Here is a 16,921-nt window from a genome sequence, read left to right on the forward strand (position 1 = left end):
ATATTATATTTTTTGAGAGAGGGTTGGACACATTGCCTACTCCATTTAAGGAGTGGACTTGTGCTCAATTGGAGGGACAAGGTGGTCCTTTTCCATGGGAGAGGGTAGAGAGATAAACAAGTTAGCACCAGAGCTGGTACTCACCATTTTCCCTATATTTTCTCCCTTAGTTTGTTGAGAAATTTCTCACTCCTTTATACTTTGGGCTTATATTTTCTTAAAGGAAGAGGGATCGCTCCGGTGTCAAATGTAAGTTCCCACAAATAAGAGAATGAGAAAATGAATCGCTTTATGGGGTGTGGGTTGTATTAAAAAGAGATAGTATAAGATATGTGAGAGGGTGTGCACAAGAATTTGTACGTGTTATAAACATTATTTTTTTTCTTATATAAGGGGGAGGGAGTGTTGGGCAAGCGGCTTCCTCCGTGTGGGATGGGGAGGAATCGATATCAGACTGGCCGATTCATTTCAGTATCAGTGGATCCCTAACTGATCCCCTATTGGTGGATTGATATGGACAGGGGTAAAAATGAAAAAAAAATAATAATGAAAATAGAGCCAAACTAAACCGATACAGCCGATGGAGATATAATATCGGTATAAGCGGATACCTGACCGATCCCATATCAGTGGATTGATATGGACAGGGGTAAAAAAGACAAAAAAAAATTTTTTTTTAATGAAAACAGAGACAAACTAAACCGACACAGCCGATCCAGATAGGTATCGTAAATCGTAATTCGTAACCCGGGCGCCACTTTCTACATAAGTTGAAACAATTACGACCTTAGCCAGCGGTGCTGCCTAGTGGACCCTAGCGAACCTAGTGGTACTCCAAGAAATTGTCCAAAAGAAGTGTGTAACGTGTAAGCAATGTAAAGAAATTCCCGCTTTTTGTCGTGCCATAGAGAGTCTCTTCTAATTCTTTTCTATTGTCCGTTCTTCCACGTTCTTACGAACAATAACTTCCCATTCCCCCACTTTTCCCCACTCCAGAGAACGTTCTGCCTTTTTCTATTCGCACTCCAAGGGTCCAACCTCTATAAGTACTCTAATATCCATATTAATTTTTCATTTCATTCCTATCTCTCAGTTTCTGTGCGTCTCATCCGCAGAGCGAGAACAAGAAACTATGGGAGCTTCGTCAAGGGAAGAAGACATCTTTCTCTCGAACCTTTTTGACTCTGTCTCTCCACCTTTGCTTGATCGAAGAACTACGAAGCCTGTTCAAGACAACGTACACGGTTACATCTTTCTTGAACCGGTAGGAGTCTAGCTTCCAACTTCGGGTTTTAGTGCTCATTTTTACGGTTCTTGTTTCAGGATTACTACTTCTCTTCGATTTTGAGTTTTTTTTTTTTTTTTTTTTTTGTTCTTTGGCAACATCTGCAGTAGTTTGCTAAGGTTACAATTTCTTAGTCGGTGGAATGACCATGGATTAGGGGAGGAATGAAGCGTTTCGTTTGGATCTTTATGCATTTGCACTTGATTTCAGAATGTTAGAATCGCATTTTTTTTCTTATCTGGAAAGAATGGCAAATATTTATCGCGGAGGAAGAGTCAGTTTGAAAAGTTGGAGATGTTAGTGAATAAGGATGGAGTTCTAGTTTCAGAAATTAAGAACCGAAAGGAAGTAGAAAAGTAGTAGTTAAGCAAGCAAGAAAAACTGGTTTTCGAGTTTTAAGGATTCGAAATCCAGCGATCCACGGCGTAAATGCTTTTGTGGCGAGCCTTGCGGTACTATAGGCTATTGTTTTTTCATTTTTATTTTTGGCTCCAAAATAAAATTTTTGGAGAAACATTCTTATTGTTTTTTCGAATTTTTTGTTTGAAGCTTAGACAAGTCTGTATGATTTCTACTTAATCCTTCACTTGATTAACGGACAATGAAAATTCCTGCCGTTTTATGCCGTAGGCATAATTTTTTAACAGTTATCTCCTGTTTTTGGTTTGTATCTTTTGACGTTTCGCCACCTGGTCCATGAGTGTGCACTTACTATTTCGGTAATACTGTCTTCTTCGTGTATCTCTTTTAATTGAATTTATGATGTTGATTCTATCCTGCAATGTTCTTCAAGGGTTGTATGTATACTTTATCTCTATGATGTGACAAATTATTTGTGAGAGGGAATTGTATCTGAACAGAGGGCCATGGTGCCAGTTCCCCCCTCAGAAAAAAAAAAGTCACCTGCATGAATACATCATTTTCTTGGATCGGTAGAGAGTCTCACAATTGGAATTTGATTATTATTTTCTCAATTGTTGCAGCTCTTCTTGGACTTTATAGACACTCCGCAGTTCCAGAGGCAAGTGTTTTCTTTAAATGTTTCCTTGCAGTAACTGTATTTCCCAACTCTTCTCCACTCTTCTTCCCTCCCCAAGTTTCTAACACTTAATGTTATATTATTTCTTCTATTTTGCAGGCTTCGTGATCTGACGCAACTTGGTTAGTTTAATTTCCTTCTTTTTCTGATCCATTATTCGTAATAATAGTTAGTATGGTAAGTTTAAATCACTTTTTTTTTTGGTAGAAGTTTAAATCCTCTTTATTCTTCACTATTCGTGTTAACTGGTCTAAAGGAATTCCTGTTTTTTTTTACCATGATGCTGACAACAGCCATTATGATGGTCATGAACACTATATTACTATTTTTATATGAAAAAACTATAACTGTATTGATTATTTATGAAGATATTGTTTTGCAAGTGAATGGTCATTTTCCTGTTATTTCTATGTTGTTGAAAATTCGTATCATTGCTCTGGGGATTGATATTTGTTTTGTTTTCCTCAATCAAACATTACAAAATTATTCCTAGAGGAATAAGGGACAAAATATTACAGTAATTGTTGTAAAAATAGGTAGTAATGAAGGCTCAGAGCTCTTATACTCAATTTTTTGTCACATTCCAGACATTGTTCTTCATTTCTATCTTACAATTTCTGACACTATATTTGGTCACTTGCTGACACGCTAAGTGGTGCTCTGTCTCAATATGATTAATGCTTTTACTGAAACACGATTAATATCAATATCAATTAACAAAGTATGTGTTGCTGGCATGCTAAGTGGTACTCTGTCTCAATATGATTAATTCTTTTACTGAAACATGATATAGTATCAAATGACAAAGTATGTGTGGTACAATTTCAGTGAAATGATTCATTATGTTGTATGTGGGGCATGTGGTGAAGTACCAAATGGGAAGGGTTTCTTGCTTTATTCTCGTTACATTTGACATTTTAGCCTTTGCTTTTATGTTTGAGTGTGTAGGTTTTTCTTGTGACTAGTAAAAGAACGTTAAAGGCTCGCTGAGCTAGAAGTTTACTTTTACTTTATTTCATTGTTTTGAATGACCTCAGCTAAAAGATTATCTCACTTAAGAATTCAATACCACTGACCTGTAAATTGGGTTGATGACTTGCATTTAGTGTCTATCTAATATAAACTGCAAATGTGACTAAAAACTACACATGCTAACAAATTGAAATCTTATATTTCCTTTTTCGGCTGTGTGTAAAAGGAAGTCACTTTGAGATGGAACTCACTGCAACCTGAGCCTTGTACCCAATTCATTGTTCTTTCTTGTACTCCTTTCATGGACATATTTCTTTTTTATTTTAGTTCTTGTTGGTTTAAACTGGTTGAAATTTTACATATATTGCAGGTATAACACACTTGGTTTATCCAGGAGCTGTACATTCTCGGTTTGAACATTCACTAGGAGTATACCACCTTGCTGGTGAAGCAGTTCAGAAACTTAAATTTCTCCATGTGCGAACTGATTCTATATCTGATCACTAATTAATTCAGAAGCTATACATTGTTACTGATGTTTGCTGGATACTTGTGCTGTCTTTCTAGGGCTCCGAGCTTGGTATTGATCATTTTGACATGCAGACTGTAAAACTTGCTGGTAATTAACTATGCTTAAAACAGAACTGGGTGTTTTTTGGGCCATCTGATCCATTTTGTTGTTTTTGGTTATTTCTGTTCTAGGATTGCTGCATGATATAGGACATGGACCTTTCAGCCACATGTTTGAGCGCGAATTTCTTCCTCGGGTTCGTGAGGGCTTTGAATGGTGATTCTTTCCCCTTTAGTAGAAATCCTTCTTTCTTCATCCCTAATGAACATGAATATGATGAAATTTATATAGTTAAGCAATAGTGGTTTTTTTCTATTTCTTTAACCCTGGTTACCATGATTTCGGCTGTTGGTATTAGCTGTTTGGGTAATAATGATCAAGACTCGATACTGAGCCATTGTGTTCATTTTATCAACTGTAAATTAGGTTCACAGAAGTATCAATTGAAAGTGGGAAACAGGGGATTTTCTTTTATTCACTGGATTTTTGGGGGCGACTACGTACTTCTTTGATCTATCCAAAAAAGAAAAAACCCAGGTTATTTTGTGCATTTCATATGAGCAGTATTAGTTGTTGCGGCATGGCACCAGCACCTTGTTTGTATTCTTGGGGATATAATCTTTGGCAACACAGACTTGCTTTCCTTAATTTAGGTAAAACATATGATATGGAATTATTCAAAATATCTGACCTTCTGAATAGCCAGTTCAATTGGTTGGCGGGTTTGGGAAAAATTTTATCAACCATATCAAATTTGGCACCTCACGATTACTGAGGAATGTTCAACAGACAACCTATCCAAGAAGCCTCAGGAATTATCAACAAAATTTTTGTGGCAGATTACTCTGTCGATATTCTTTTGCACCTAAGCAGGGTGGCAAAAGAGATTCAATCTAAAGATCCTAAGTCCATGATAACGGGATGGTAGAAGACTGTTTGTTACTGATCTTGATGTACCGTATCACAGATCAGAGATGCAGAACTGTTTCTCTAGCAAGTGTATCTATTATTTTATTTTTTTGTTCAATGGAAATAACTGAGGTTTTGAATGCTTCACTAATGTAACTTTTCTTGACAAACTGTGGGAATAATGTTAAAAAAAAGGGGCAACCCTGATGTAGTAGCTAGTGTGGAGCGATCCAGTAGAATGATATACTCATCTTATTTGTGTTCATTTGGCAAGTCCATTAAGACGTTTGCACTATCACTACATGAACCACTCTTTATTTGTCGGTCAAACAGTATGTCCTCTGGCTCCAGAAGAACTTATTATTAATGCTTTTTCTTGAGGTTTATTTGGTAAAACATGTTGGGTATTGTAACTCGTAAATTTAGTCATTAAATTAATTATCAAAAACATTTTTATAGATACATTTTTCATTAGTGAAAGTAGTCTTGACTTTGATGATGTCTCTAGTCATTGGTTACAGGGAGGTGATTTTTGTACATTTTTGTTCAAACTTTTTCCAGGTCTCATGAGCGTATGTCAGTTGATATGATTGATTACATCGTTGACCAAAACTGTCTTAAAACAGATCCAGATATGATTAAAAAGGCAAAGGTGAGTGATATTACAAAGTGTCAAACTTTTGCTACATTTTATTTTACCTTCTGACATAGTTCCCGACAGTTTCCTTCAGCACAGCTGTTTTCTCATTCTTCTTTTTTTTTCTTTTCTTTTTCCATTTATTTTCATGAAAGAATTTGCTATCAGAATTTTTATATGGACTTTTTTAAGTTATGCAGATACAACCATACATTTATGTTTAGGTTATAGAGGCAAGTGTATTTGTTTGTGCTACAATAGAATAAGTTTCTGAGGAGATGTTAGGTATTTCTATTATTGAATCTTTCAGTGTTGACCTCTCGTTGTTATGATTCATCAGCTTTGAGTTTAACACATTGTAACTGTTTAGTGCCTGATGATCCTTTGTCGCCATGGCGCCGCCATGGCATCCTGGCGCTGGAGAAGCATGCATGGCGACTTACGCCATGGCATCCCTCTTCGATTTCTTCTTCCTGTCTCTCTTTCCCTCTTCGATTTCTTCTTCCTGTCTTCGATTTCTTCTTTCCCTCTTCGATTTCTTTCAATTTCTTCTTTCCCTCTTCGATTTCTTCTTCGATTTCTGAATTTTCTTCTTAAAACTTGAGAAACAATAGAGAAAAAATAAAACATGGCTTGAGTATACATCTATTAAAACATTAAAAATAGAGAAAATAAAACATGGTCGACATGCTCGCCATGGCAATGCCATGGCGGGCGACATGCCGACATGTCGATATATCAACGTGACACCCCTCCACCAACTTGGATCGTCGTGACGCCGTGACAACTATGTTTGTGTCCTATAATAATAGTGTTAAACTGGACTAGGTTGAGCTGAAAAAACCCGGTTCTAGTGTTTATTTGAGTTTTCTTATTGATTTTAAGGAGAAAGAAAGCAAAAGCGGATAAACTATGAACCAAAAGATAAGGGCAATTTTATTTTATTATTATTTTTTTTTGGGGGGGGGGGGGTTTGACTGTTAGTTCAGTCCGGTTTTGAAAACTATGCCCATAACTCAATCCTTATCATGCCCTCCAAGTGAATATACCCACGCCAGCTGTCAATACCAAATATAACAATGCTAAACAATAATAATAATAATAAAGGACTTTTTGTGTCGGGGGGTGGGGGGGGGGGGAACTGCCGTCATATGATATACTTGAGGACCACAAATCTTTACAAGTAAATTCTTGGATTACATCTGTATTTTGCTGGAAAATTGACCTTGCTCATTTTAGTATTTACACTCCCCCCCCCCCCTTATACCAGTGACCATGTGACTATTTGTTGACATTTGCTTTGGGGAAGAGAACTGTGTGTGTAATGGTTAGAGTGCCAACTGATCATGGTTCATAATCTCGGATCGGATTGATCGATATCGGCCGGATCGGATCGGTATCGGCTGTGACCGATCCTATATAGGTATTCTGAATCGGTAGGTATTCTGAATTAGTATCTGGATCGGTTAACCGTGCGCCCGATCCGATACACATGACTTATAAAACCCTTAATTTTTTTTCCTTCGTTCTTTGAGCCTTTAAATCCCAATTCACAGATTTAGTAGCCTAAAATCCGGGAGAAAAAAAGTGGGGGGGGGGATCTTACCGTTTTGACTGGGGAATTAATTAAGGGAATATTTTATTCCATTTAAACATTTATCTTCTTAAGTTGGTTAGGGTTTTAAAACTCAGATTTTCCAATTTTTCTTCTTCCTAAGCTTTTCATGCTGTGATTTAGATTATTGGGAGCCTAATATCCGGAGATAAAAGGGAAGGATCTTATCATGTTTTTCACTAGGAATTAAACGTGGAATTTTTTAGCTAATGGCGGTAGTGGATGAGGTTGAGGAGGCAGACAAGGTAAGCTCAACATAAAAATAGGGATTAGGCGTGATTACTATTTTTTTTATTTTCTTAATATTTTTTTATTTTTCGGACCAATACTGGCTGATTCTAGGACCTTTCCAACAAAACCGAGTTTTTTGCAAATTTTGAACGATTTGGATCGGGATCGGACCGGTTTCGGCCTTGACCGATCCCGGGATTAAGAACCTTGCTACTGATTTGGTTCTAGGAGTAGGTGGCATGGCCAAACACCTTGCTATTCTTCAAATTGAGAATTCAAGTTGTGTACACCCTAGACATGGCAATGATAATGCCTTCGGATTTGACATAGTGGGCAATTGCTTTCCAGCTTTAGTTGTCTCTTGTAATATTTTTTTAGTGCTATCCTATTTCATCTTGGGCTTGGTACACTTAGGTATGTATTTTGGACTTCAGACCAAGGATTTGATGATGAATATCAGATCTGAGATTGTTCCCATGTAATAATATCAGGATCAATAAGTTTCAGTGGAGCCACAGTATGAAACCACTGTTGCCAGTGGATTGGTGGATACACTCTGCGTTACAGATTGGATAGGTCCCATCAGGATCAGCTGATTTCCAATCCATGGGTGGGACTCAGGCACTAGCAAATGATTGTAACGATGCAAAGTGTTGGGTTCAATAAATTAGTGGTTTCGGTTAATGGATGCTCTTTGTTTAGTAGACTGTGACTTGCACAATTTGCACTTAATTCCATGGTGAAAATGTTGTTTTTGGCTATTAATTGGACCTAATTATCATTTATCAAGATGATAAAAACTATGCAATATTCACAATATTAAGTGGTAGGGAGAAGGCTTCTCTGAGCTAGCCCTATGGAGAACCCACCAATCATGGGGGCGGGTTACGGTTTGACAATAGAGGCCATAAGGAGAGAGTTAGAGAGAGAAGTTGCTAGTGTAGCCTCTGCCGGCAGCTCAGAGATACTTTTCCCAATTTGGTAAAAGGGTTTCCCCACTACTGGTAAGCAAAGAGTCTTCTCAGACAGTTATTTCTACCAAATGAAGGTTGATTTGGTAATTCTGACCATTGGATGTAAATGTCATCATCTGGATAGGATACATGTCAAATTTTGGTTGCCCAACTGGATTGTATGGCCCACAATGTATTGGATCTTTCTCGTATTTTCTGCAATCCATCTCTATATTTGAAGCATCAAAATTTTCGTCCACATTTTTTACCTTTGTCTAGCACATGGCAAAGTATCAAGTATGACATTAAATAGAGCTTATTGGAGGGCAAGGATCCATGTAGCCGACCCCATTTAGTTGTTGTGGTTGTTGTTTGACAGGTGGCAAAGTCTGATTCAGGTGAAACTTGACACAAGTGGAGGCTGACGTGGACATGCTGCCCACATAATTTGGGACTCAATCAAGCTGCCATGTGGCAGATATAGTGCCAATAATATATTCTATTTTCTGGCACATCCTATTCTTGTATTTTGTGTCTAAGAAATTAGTAGATACTAGATAGTATATTGATTATATTGTTAAGAGTGTCAGATCAGTAACCAATCAGAAAGGGGGGAGTAAACTGGAAGAAAGAAGTACTGGATTGAATGAATCCTTTCCCCCCCCCCTTTATAACCATGAGTATTACTGCTGTTGTTTCTATCGTCTTATCATCATCATTAGTTATTTTTATTACTATTGTTGATTTTGTGTAATCTTATTTTTCTAATGTTACTAGATTATGGCAAACTGGTTAATATTTAATAGTTCTCTCATTCATGAGGCATTTAATTGCTTTAACTCTTTTCTTTTTTTTTGTTGGGGGGGGGGTGGATTTGGGGTTGAGGTTTCGACCAAATCTGATCATTACTCTTAATAGAATGCTTCTTCAGATAAAGAAAATAGAAGTTAGCTTTTGGGGTAAAAAGAGAAGTTAATATTAACCACTGGAATAACTACTTTTTTTTTTCCCTTCTTCTTCTAACAGGATATGATTCTTGCTAGCTCTAAATCTGCTGTGCCAAAAGTAAGTCATTTTGACACTGATTTTAGTAAGCTTAATTCTCTTGATATATTTTTTCTCTAATTTTTGTCAATTCAAATTTTATTTTATTTCTCTCTGCTAAGGCATATGCCTCAGTGCCATACTTTATCTGGTTCTCTTTGTTTAAATTTAGAGCATGGAGAAGGGATTCTTGTATGATATTGTTGCAAATGGTCGAAATGGAATAGATGTTGACAAGTAAGCATCTTCTGGTGACAATTTCTTATTGAAAATGGTTTTGGTCCCCCTCCCCTTTGTAATTATTTTTTATGCTTATTCTTTGATTTTTATGTAAGACAGTAATGATTTAAAGTGGTTACTGATTTTGTAGGTTTGATTACATTGTCCGTGATTGTCGAGCTTGTGGCTTAGGCTGCAGTTTTCAGTTTGAAAGGTTTGTTTCCCTTTTGGATGGCTTAGTCATGTTAGTGAATAACGATCATCAAGGTTAAACTTTCTCATCTGAAATCTTCTAAGGTAAAACTACAGGCTTATAGAGACTTTTTCTTGCCCAACAAGCATGTGTAATGAATGTTACTATAATTATTGATTGGTAGGATAAAGGATATTGCTTTTTTTTAGTAATGTAGTTGTTGCAGATTATTGAACACTGTATAATTGCAATAAAATCAAATTGCCTTATGTGTAATGCTTTAGATGTGTATGCTTCTCCAACTTGCAAGTGTTCAAAAATGCTGAAATGTTTTTATTGGTTAAATTGATAAAACTACTTTTTGAGCTCTTTTGCAGATTAATGACAACTATGCGTGTTATCGACAACGAAATATGCTATCGTGCTAAGGATTGTTAGTATTTCCAGTTCTTTGGAAATTTCTGCAATGCTTGATTTTTGTTGCATTTCTTCTGCTTATGTCTGAATGATTTGGCCAGATCTTTCTGTCTTTGAGCTGTTTTCAACTCGTGCTCGTCTGTATCAAACTGTCTATACACATTCAAAAGTGAAGGTACATGTCAATGATAAAATTTTGTGATGAATTTATGTCCTAAGATTTCTATAATTGGCATGAAGTCATACTCTGATTCTTATTCTGTTGTTTTTTTTTATATTTAAAACCTGAATTTGCAGTCCATCTGAACTGTTAAGTTTCTCCTTCCTAGGCAATAGAACTCATGTGTGTGGATGCATTAGTAGAAGCGGACAGTTATCTACAAATTTCTTCTCAGATCAATGAACCTGGTGACTTCTGGAAGGTTTGATAAACTGTGAAGAGTTTGGTATTCATATTGTTAATTTTGCTGTCATATGGCACTAATTTTCTATGTCATTTTGGGTAATGTAGTTAGATGATACCATACTAAAAAGAATTGAAACAGACACCAGCGATGAGCTGAAGCATTCAAGGGATTTGATTCAACGTATCCGTAGACGGGATTTGTACCAGGTACTGAAGTTCTGATTCTTCACCTCTGTTTTGCTGTTAGTAACTTAAAATCCAGAAGAGAGGAACTTAATACTGGTGTATTGTTAATTAATTTATATTTTGTTTCCTAACGTTCCATGTGCTGTTTATGGCAGTATTGTAATCAGTTTTATGTTCCGAGTGACAAACTAGAGCACTTCAAAGATGTCACCCCCCAAGATATTGTTTGTTCCCAGGTTATTTAAAATTTTTTCTTACTCATAAAGTGCAAAACATCTCCTGTTGAGATTCTTAGTAATTTCATTAAATGCAGAAAAGTAGTGAAGCCACTCTAAGAGAAGATGATGTCATTGTTAGTAATGTCAAGATTGATTTGACTCGTGGAAGGGACAATCCTCTTGAGAGGTAGTTGAGAAAGAATGAATCCTTAGTTGCTTCTCTTTTTTTCCAGATATCTGTCAAAACAATTGCTATGTTAATTTTTTAACTGCTTTCATTTTCTATTGTGCATGTGTTTCCTCCTCCAGCATCAACTTTTTCAAGGTTTGTTGCCAAATTCTCTCACTCGTGTTTAGACTCTGTTTAAATACCTAGGATTTTTTTTTCCCTTTTACATGGACTGGGATGAGTCAAGATCTTTTACTCTTCAGAAAGCATCTTTTTTTATTGTATTTCTTTCATTACATGGCAGTCATTATTTCTGATGGCAATGGCTTTTGAGTCCTAGCAAACAATAAATAGGAGAGATCGCATGATCTGATCCTAACTCCTTTAGAACTAAAGCAAGGAAAAGGAAACATAAAATAATTTTTAAATGAAAAGAATTATCGGTCGTACTGCTTTTATTAACTGTTCTACAGTGGTTGCTCATTTCTGCAGGCTATGATTTGAATGAATAATTGTAAACTTGAAAGCTATTAGATGGACCTAAGACTGGTTAGGAGGCAAATAGAATTTCATAATATTATTGGATAGGTACTTGAATATGATGTGCAAAGGCCTATGGATTGACGATGAAGTGTTTCTTTAAGCATTCTGTGGGTGATTAGATGTTGTAAGTCCACTGCAATATTGGTGAAACAAGTTAGTGTGATCTTTCAATTGTGTTATAATACATATGTGACTGACTGAGAAAGCACTGACCACCTTAACATGCATCATGTGCTTAATTTTTCTCATGCCTTGGGTGCGATCTTTATATTTCCAGTTTTCTTTGCCATTGAAAGCTCATGCTGCTGTTTAGGTTATAACTACAGAGATAGTATAACTAGTGATTGCCTTGAGTATGCCGCCCTGCATAGGTAGTTGGAGAACATTTTTCTCTTCAAGGTCTTGATCATTTTTACAAACCCTTGTCTCATTCTAGATGTGGGAATTCAATTATCTATGATCCATGACAAAGACCAAGTTGTGTTTGGGCATGATGAATCACTTTCCAGCCTCATGAACTGTTAATTATTGGCAGTGATTGATGCAGAATAATTGAATGCAATCTCTTCTATTGATGTTCACTTGGGGAAAACAAAAAGTAATGTATGTTTGAGAAACAATTCAAATAATGAAACAGTTTAACTATAAAGCCATTTATGAATCTTTATGGTTTAATTGAAACTGGACAATCCCTTCTATAGATGTTCACTTGGGGAAAATAAAAAATAATTTGTGTTTGAGAAACAATTCAAGATACCGAAAGACAACAAGACTTGAAGCCTGAAAAGAAAGCTTTCTCTTCCGACCCAACCGGCTTTTGCGTACTATTCCTTCCGCCCTGGTTCAGAAACAGTTTCACTATAAAGCCATTTATGAATCTTTATGGTCCAATTGAAACTGGACATCCCCTAAGAAGCTGTTGTTATGCTACCAAAGGTCCAGAACAAAAATTTCTTTATTATTATGTCGGCGATGAGACTCCACATATGTTGGTCTGTAGCATGCTAACTTACAAGGATTTGGCACCATCAAGCAAATTCGCCAAGTTTTCTGTGAAGAAACCAAACTGTTATTGCTTCTGAAGGGAAGGCCATCTATCCTAGGTGACTCTAGCGCAAGTGTGGTGCTTTCATTTATATGTAAAATACATCTTTGTTTTTTTTTTGGGGGTGGTGGGGTTGACACTTCTAACTTTAGTTTATAAGATGACATTGGGGCTTACATTTTGATAATTATTAAAAGAGAAAAAGATTGATACACTGCCCTTGTACAGATTCCTTTATACCCTCCTCACATAATAAACAGTGGGATCCACACTGACATTTCTCTTTCCTATTCTGACCATATGGACCCCATATGGATGATACCTTTTTCCAACCTCTCATTGGTTGTAGTGTCAGATTCCTTCTTAATCTGTCTTTGTAGGAAACCCTCTCCCTTGTTAAAAATTGCAGGGCCCACTTGAGAGCTCCTGAAAGATAGATCATGCATAGGTGATTTACTAATCTTGGTGTAGTTTTGTTTATGATTATTTTTTATTTGCTTGCTGGAATTGTGTTATTAGGTGGGTTATTTATAATAAAAGTCCAGTGCCGATTTTGTTTCTTTCGAGTTTGGTTTGCTATTGATCTCAAATTTGGATGTTGGTGATCTTAATGACTTGAGCTCCTTTTACTGTTTATAATGCCTACATGTGTCTGAAATTTCTTTGTTGTGAAGTTTTTCTCGAATACTATATGTAAGTATAGCATCATCTTCATAACCATTAGAACTTGACTGTACCATACTTGAAACTGCACAAATGAACTACCCTTTTTTTTCATTCCATCGGATCATCGTCTGAGTTAGATTGGGAAACTTATTAGCTACATAGTTCTGTTTGAGTCTACTTAATGTTAGTCCAGTCAGTGTCACTGCTAGTGTTTAAGGCCAGAAGGTTACTAAATTGCTTAGTGATTATCTGTTCCAATTTGTTTTTTGAATGTTTAAAGTTACTTGGTTTCTACTTTTCAGTTTTTTAAGATTTGTAACCCCAGTCAAATTAGACAGTTGAGTAGAAGTTTATTATTTCTTCCACCACCCCCCCCAAAAAAAAAAAAAAGAAAAAAAAAGAAAAAGAAGGTTTATTGGTGAAAGTGTGATCAGTGAACTCTTTTCCCCTATCTTTCTCTTCTCCATTCTGTCTTTCTTCATAGTGCTGTTCTCAGTTCCACAACAGTTTTCCTATGTCATCTCTTTCTTCTCTTCTTTCCCCATTGTAGACTGCTGGAATCTTAAAACCAAAAAGCTTCTTAGCCCTTGTTTCAACAGATAATCTCCTTAGAACTAGGCCTGTGTTGCATCCAATCAAACTGTTGATTCCTAATCTAAGATTAGGATTGGCTGGCTGCATCAGGTTGACTTGAGGAATAAACTTGCCTATTCATTAAACCAGCACAGGTCAACAGAATTTTCCAAATTTGAAGCATTTGTTTTTGGGATGTTGGAACTACTTATTGGGGACCAGGTTGATGGGCTTGTCTCTGTTGTATTGCTCAAATTTCTCATCCTGTAGTTTCCTGAATATTTACTGAGAGAATTAAAGCTCCAATGAGTGAAATAATGTTTAGATATATCATTTATTTTAGATTAAGGCAACAGTATGAATATGACAGGACTATGAAAGCAATGAGAAATTTCGTCTAAAGGAGGATTGCATCAGCCACCTGCTGCCTGCATCTTATCAAGATATGATCGTGAGGGTGTACGCAAAAAAGCCTGAACTGGTTTGTGGAAAATAGAATTGGAGATCAACCATCAGTTCTATTTTTATTTATTGATTTCTTAGTCAATGACATTTGTTTGTGGAAATATGTTAACAGGTCATGCCAGTTTCTAAAGCCTTTGAAAATTATCAGTGTCGGATATATGGAAACACAAAACAAGTACATGCAACACCAGAGAAGAAGAAATGGAGGAGTTGAAAGTTTGCTATCTCCTTGCTTTTTGTCACCTTCTTTTCAGTTGCAACATACATAAATTCACGTTGCTTTGGAGATTGACACAGAAATTAGTAGAATGCTGATGAACTAGCCTGTTAAGTTTGACCACTTTTGTCTGTAAATCAGTCCTTGATAGCCCAAGGGTAATCACTCTACTCCCTGTAAAAAGAAAACTTACATTACCACTCTACTGCATGTTATATAGTCCAGCTGTCTTGTAAAGGCAGGTATAAGCTTCTGTAAAAATCTATTAATGGTGTTGTTGCCTTGGTTTTGGGAATTGTTGTAGCCTGTTGGTGTGTTTTCCATTTGTAAATAGCAATAGCTAGTGCAAAATGGGCACAAATGTCTTTCTAAGCATTGGCTGGGTGAATATTTTGTAGCATGACCTGAATGATTGGTTGGTCGAAATTTTGGGACTCTGGCCCATACAACAACCTGATGCATTTAAGAATTTATTTTTCTTTCATTTCAGTAAGGATGCATACCTCATTCCATCATATTTACACTTGCATGACCCTTGTATCGACACTTGCACTTGAGCATTTTCATGGCATTTCTTGTATTTAATTTTGCACTTTCTGAAGATGTAACATTACTAAATATGGCAAGTAATTTATTCAATGATATTGGATAATAATGTTTACAAAAATTTGCCTTTTAGTTTTGAAATTTTCTCACTTCCCTTCCCTTTAGTTTCCCTTGCAACCAAACGGAGCCCAAAAGATGGGACTATCCTGTTGGAGAGGGTTGTGTGAGGGAGGGACTTGGGAGTGCATGTAGAGCAAATGAAGGTGAGAATGGATCATGTGACCTGGCTACAATCAATACAAGTCCCTTGCAGCAGAACTAGGTGCAACCTTCATGTCATGTTACCTGGGGTTGGGTAATCCGCAAGTTATGTTAGTGTTACACATTGTGTTTGGAGTATTTGGGTTGAGGTAGACGTGATGAGACATGAACCTAACACAACACAACCCATGGTCACCCTTTTTTTTTTTGGTAGAACCCATGGCCACCCTTAGTTTACACCAAATTTAACATTTAGGTTTGGATTTCTTTTTTCCTAGTAATGAGAAAATCTGTTGATGATAGGAATGCGTAAATTGGATGAAGATTGATGAGAAATTTAAAAAAAAAAATGATGTTTTTGTGAATGGTAAAGAACAATCTGATCATGACATCATGCTTATAACACTTTATACGTAATGTAATCAACTAATCTTTCTTTATCAAAAAATAAATCAATTAATCTTTGAAGCTCCCTTCTTTTGCATGCTTCATTAAAGATGCTTTGTTTAATCAGTTTAAGCCTTGTCGATCGACTCCAAAGTTAATTCATAATCATAGGTTCCCAAGTCCTAAGGTCTTGTTTACCCACGGACCCACCTCTCTTTGATGTTTCCCCACCTTTGAATCTCTTCATTTGATGTGAATAAAAATATAAAATTCAAGTAACTATCATTGCCATGAGTTATCACGATTTATGAGGTAGGTAGAAGAACCCAGGACTTGGACATATTACCTATGTTATTGTTGTTATATTTCACTTCGTACTATTAATATCTCTTTTTTTGGGTTAAATATTACAATTAATATTTCCTTTTAAGGGCATTTCGAACCTCCAACATCCAGGGATTCTATTGGGGTTTTATGTAAAATAAAAGTAATAATTTTACATTGGATGTAAGTAACCTATTGTGTACACTTATTGGTACTTGGGCACCATCTCCTTAACGACTAATTTTTTAAGGATGAGTTCTACCTAAGTCTAACAAAGTGGTATTTAAGTCAGGACATGACAATCCGATAAGCTTTGATGATGAAGTCATCAGAGAAAATCTCGGTTGCTCTTCCGTGTTTCCATCCAAGAGCAATGATGGCTATCAATACTTCCAAATTTAAATTCTAGCCGATAATGTTTACTTTAGAACAATTTAATCTTTAAAGAAAAATTGTCTAATTAAAAGCTTATTTAATCATAGCCAGCGTTCATAACAAATATGTTTTGGTTTGCTTGAATGAATGCCTCAGCTCACTCGGCCCAGATGAGCTCTAACCAAATTGCACCCACACCTGTTTGATTCTGCCGCATATGATATAACAATCTTCTCTATAAATTATAGGCTAAATTTCTTGGACACCCCCTCTAAGTATGCAAAATGTCACAGACTTGCCAAACTTGGTCAAAAATGGCAACCTTCCCCTTGACGTTAAGCACAGTTAATACCCAAAGGTGAAATATCCATTTTACCCCTTAGTTACAACCATCACTGCTTCGGCTCCGGTGACCATTACCAGCGGCATCTCCCTATCCCTTTCCTTCTCCGTCT

At 36.4% G+C, this 16,921-nt stretch overlaps 1 protein-coding gene and 1 long non-coding RNA gene across 2 annotated transcripts in view; one reads left to right on the forward strand and one right to left on the reverse strand.

Annotated features, from left to right (window-relative positions):
- LOC122656071 overlaps positions 1-4,745 on the reverse strand; it is a 23,351-nt gene extending 18,606 nt beyond the window's left edge. Inside the window, exon 1 of the long non-coding RNA XR_006332038.1 lies at positions 4,733-4,745. This is a non-coding gene — a long non-coding RNA (uncharacterized LOC122656071). The remainder of the gene's footprint in view (positions 1-4,732) is intronic.
- LOC122656067 (deoxynucleoside triphosphate triphosphohydrolase SAMHD1 homolog) lies at positions 1,111-14,968 on the forward strand. Its single transcript, XM_043850500.1, has 19 exons — positions 1,111-1,264; positions 2,269-2,306; positions 2,424-2,446; positions 3,667-3,773; positions 3,864-3,915; positions 3,999-4,083; positions 5,338-5,428; positions 9,239-9,277; positions 9,429-9,493; positions 9,627-9,689; positions 10,046-10,101; positions 10,187-10,260; positions 10,415-10,507; positions 10,597-10,698; positions 10,833-10,913; positions 10,991-11,082; positions 11,205-11,220; positions 14,262-14,372; positions 14,469-14,968. Exons 1-19 carry the CDS (start codon positions 1,133-1,135, stop codon positions 14,568-14,570), a joined length of 1,422 nt encoding a protein of 473 aa, XP_043706435.1. The 5' UTR covers positions 1,111-1,132; the 3' UTR covers positions 14,571-14,968.
- The last annotated feature ends 1,953 nt before the right edge of the window (positions 14,969-16,921 follow it).

The sequence above is a fragment of the Telopea speciosissima genome, chromosome 3 (assembly GCF_018873765.1).
Source record: "Telopea speciosissima isolate NSW1024214 ecotype Mountain lineage chromosome 3, Tspe_v1, whole genome shotgun sequence".
Taxonomy (NCBI): Eukaryota; Viridiplantae; Streptophyta; class Magnoliopsida; order Proteales; family Proteaceae; genus Telopea; species Telopea speciosissima.

Excerpts from the sequence above, each read along its gene's own strand:
- LOC122656067 (XM_043850500.1), top strand. The coding sequence starts at position 1,133 with ATGGGAGCTTCGTCAAGGGAAGAAGACATCTTTCTCTCGAACCTTTTT. Across the intron at positions 10,261-10,414 it reads ATACACATTCAAAAGTGAAG|GCAATAGAACTCATGTGTGT; the intron begins GTACATGTCAAT and ends TCTCCTTCCTAG. Across the intron at positions 10,508-10,596 it reads AACCTGGTGACTTCTGGAAG|TTAGATGATACCATACTAAA; the intron begins GTTTGATAAACT and ends TGGGTAATGTAG.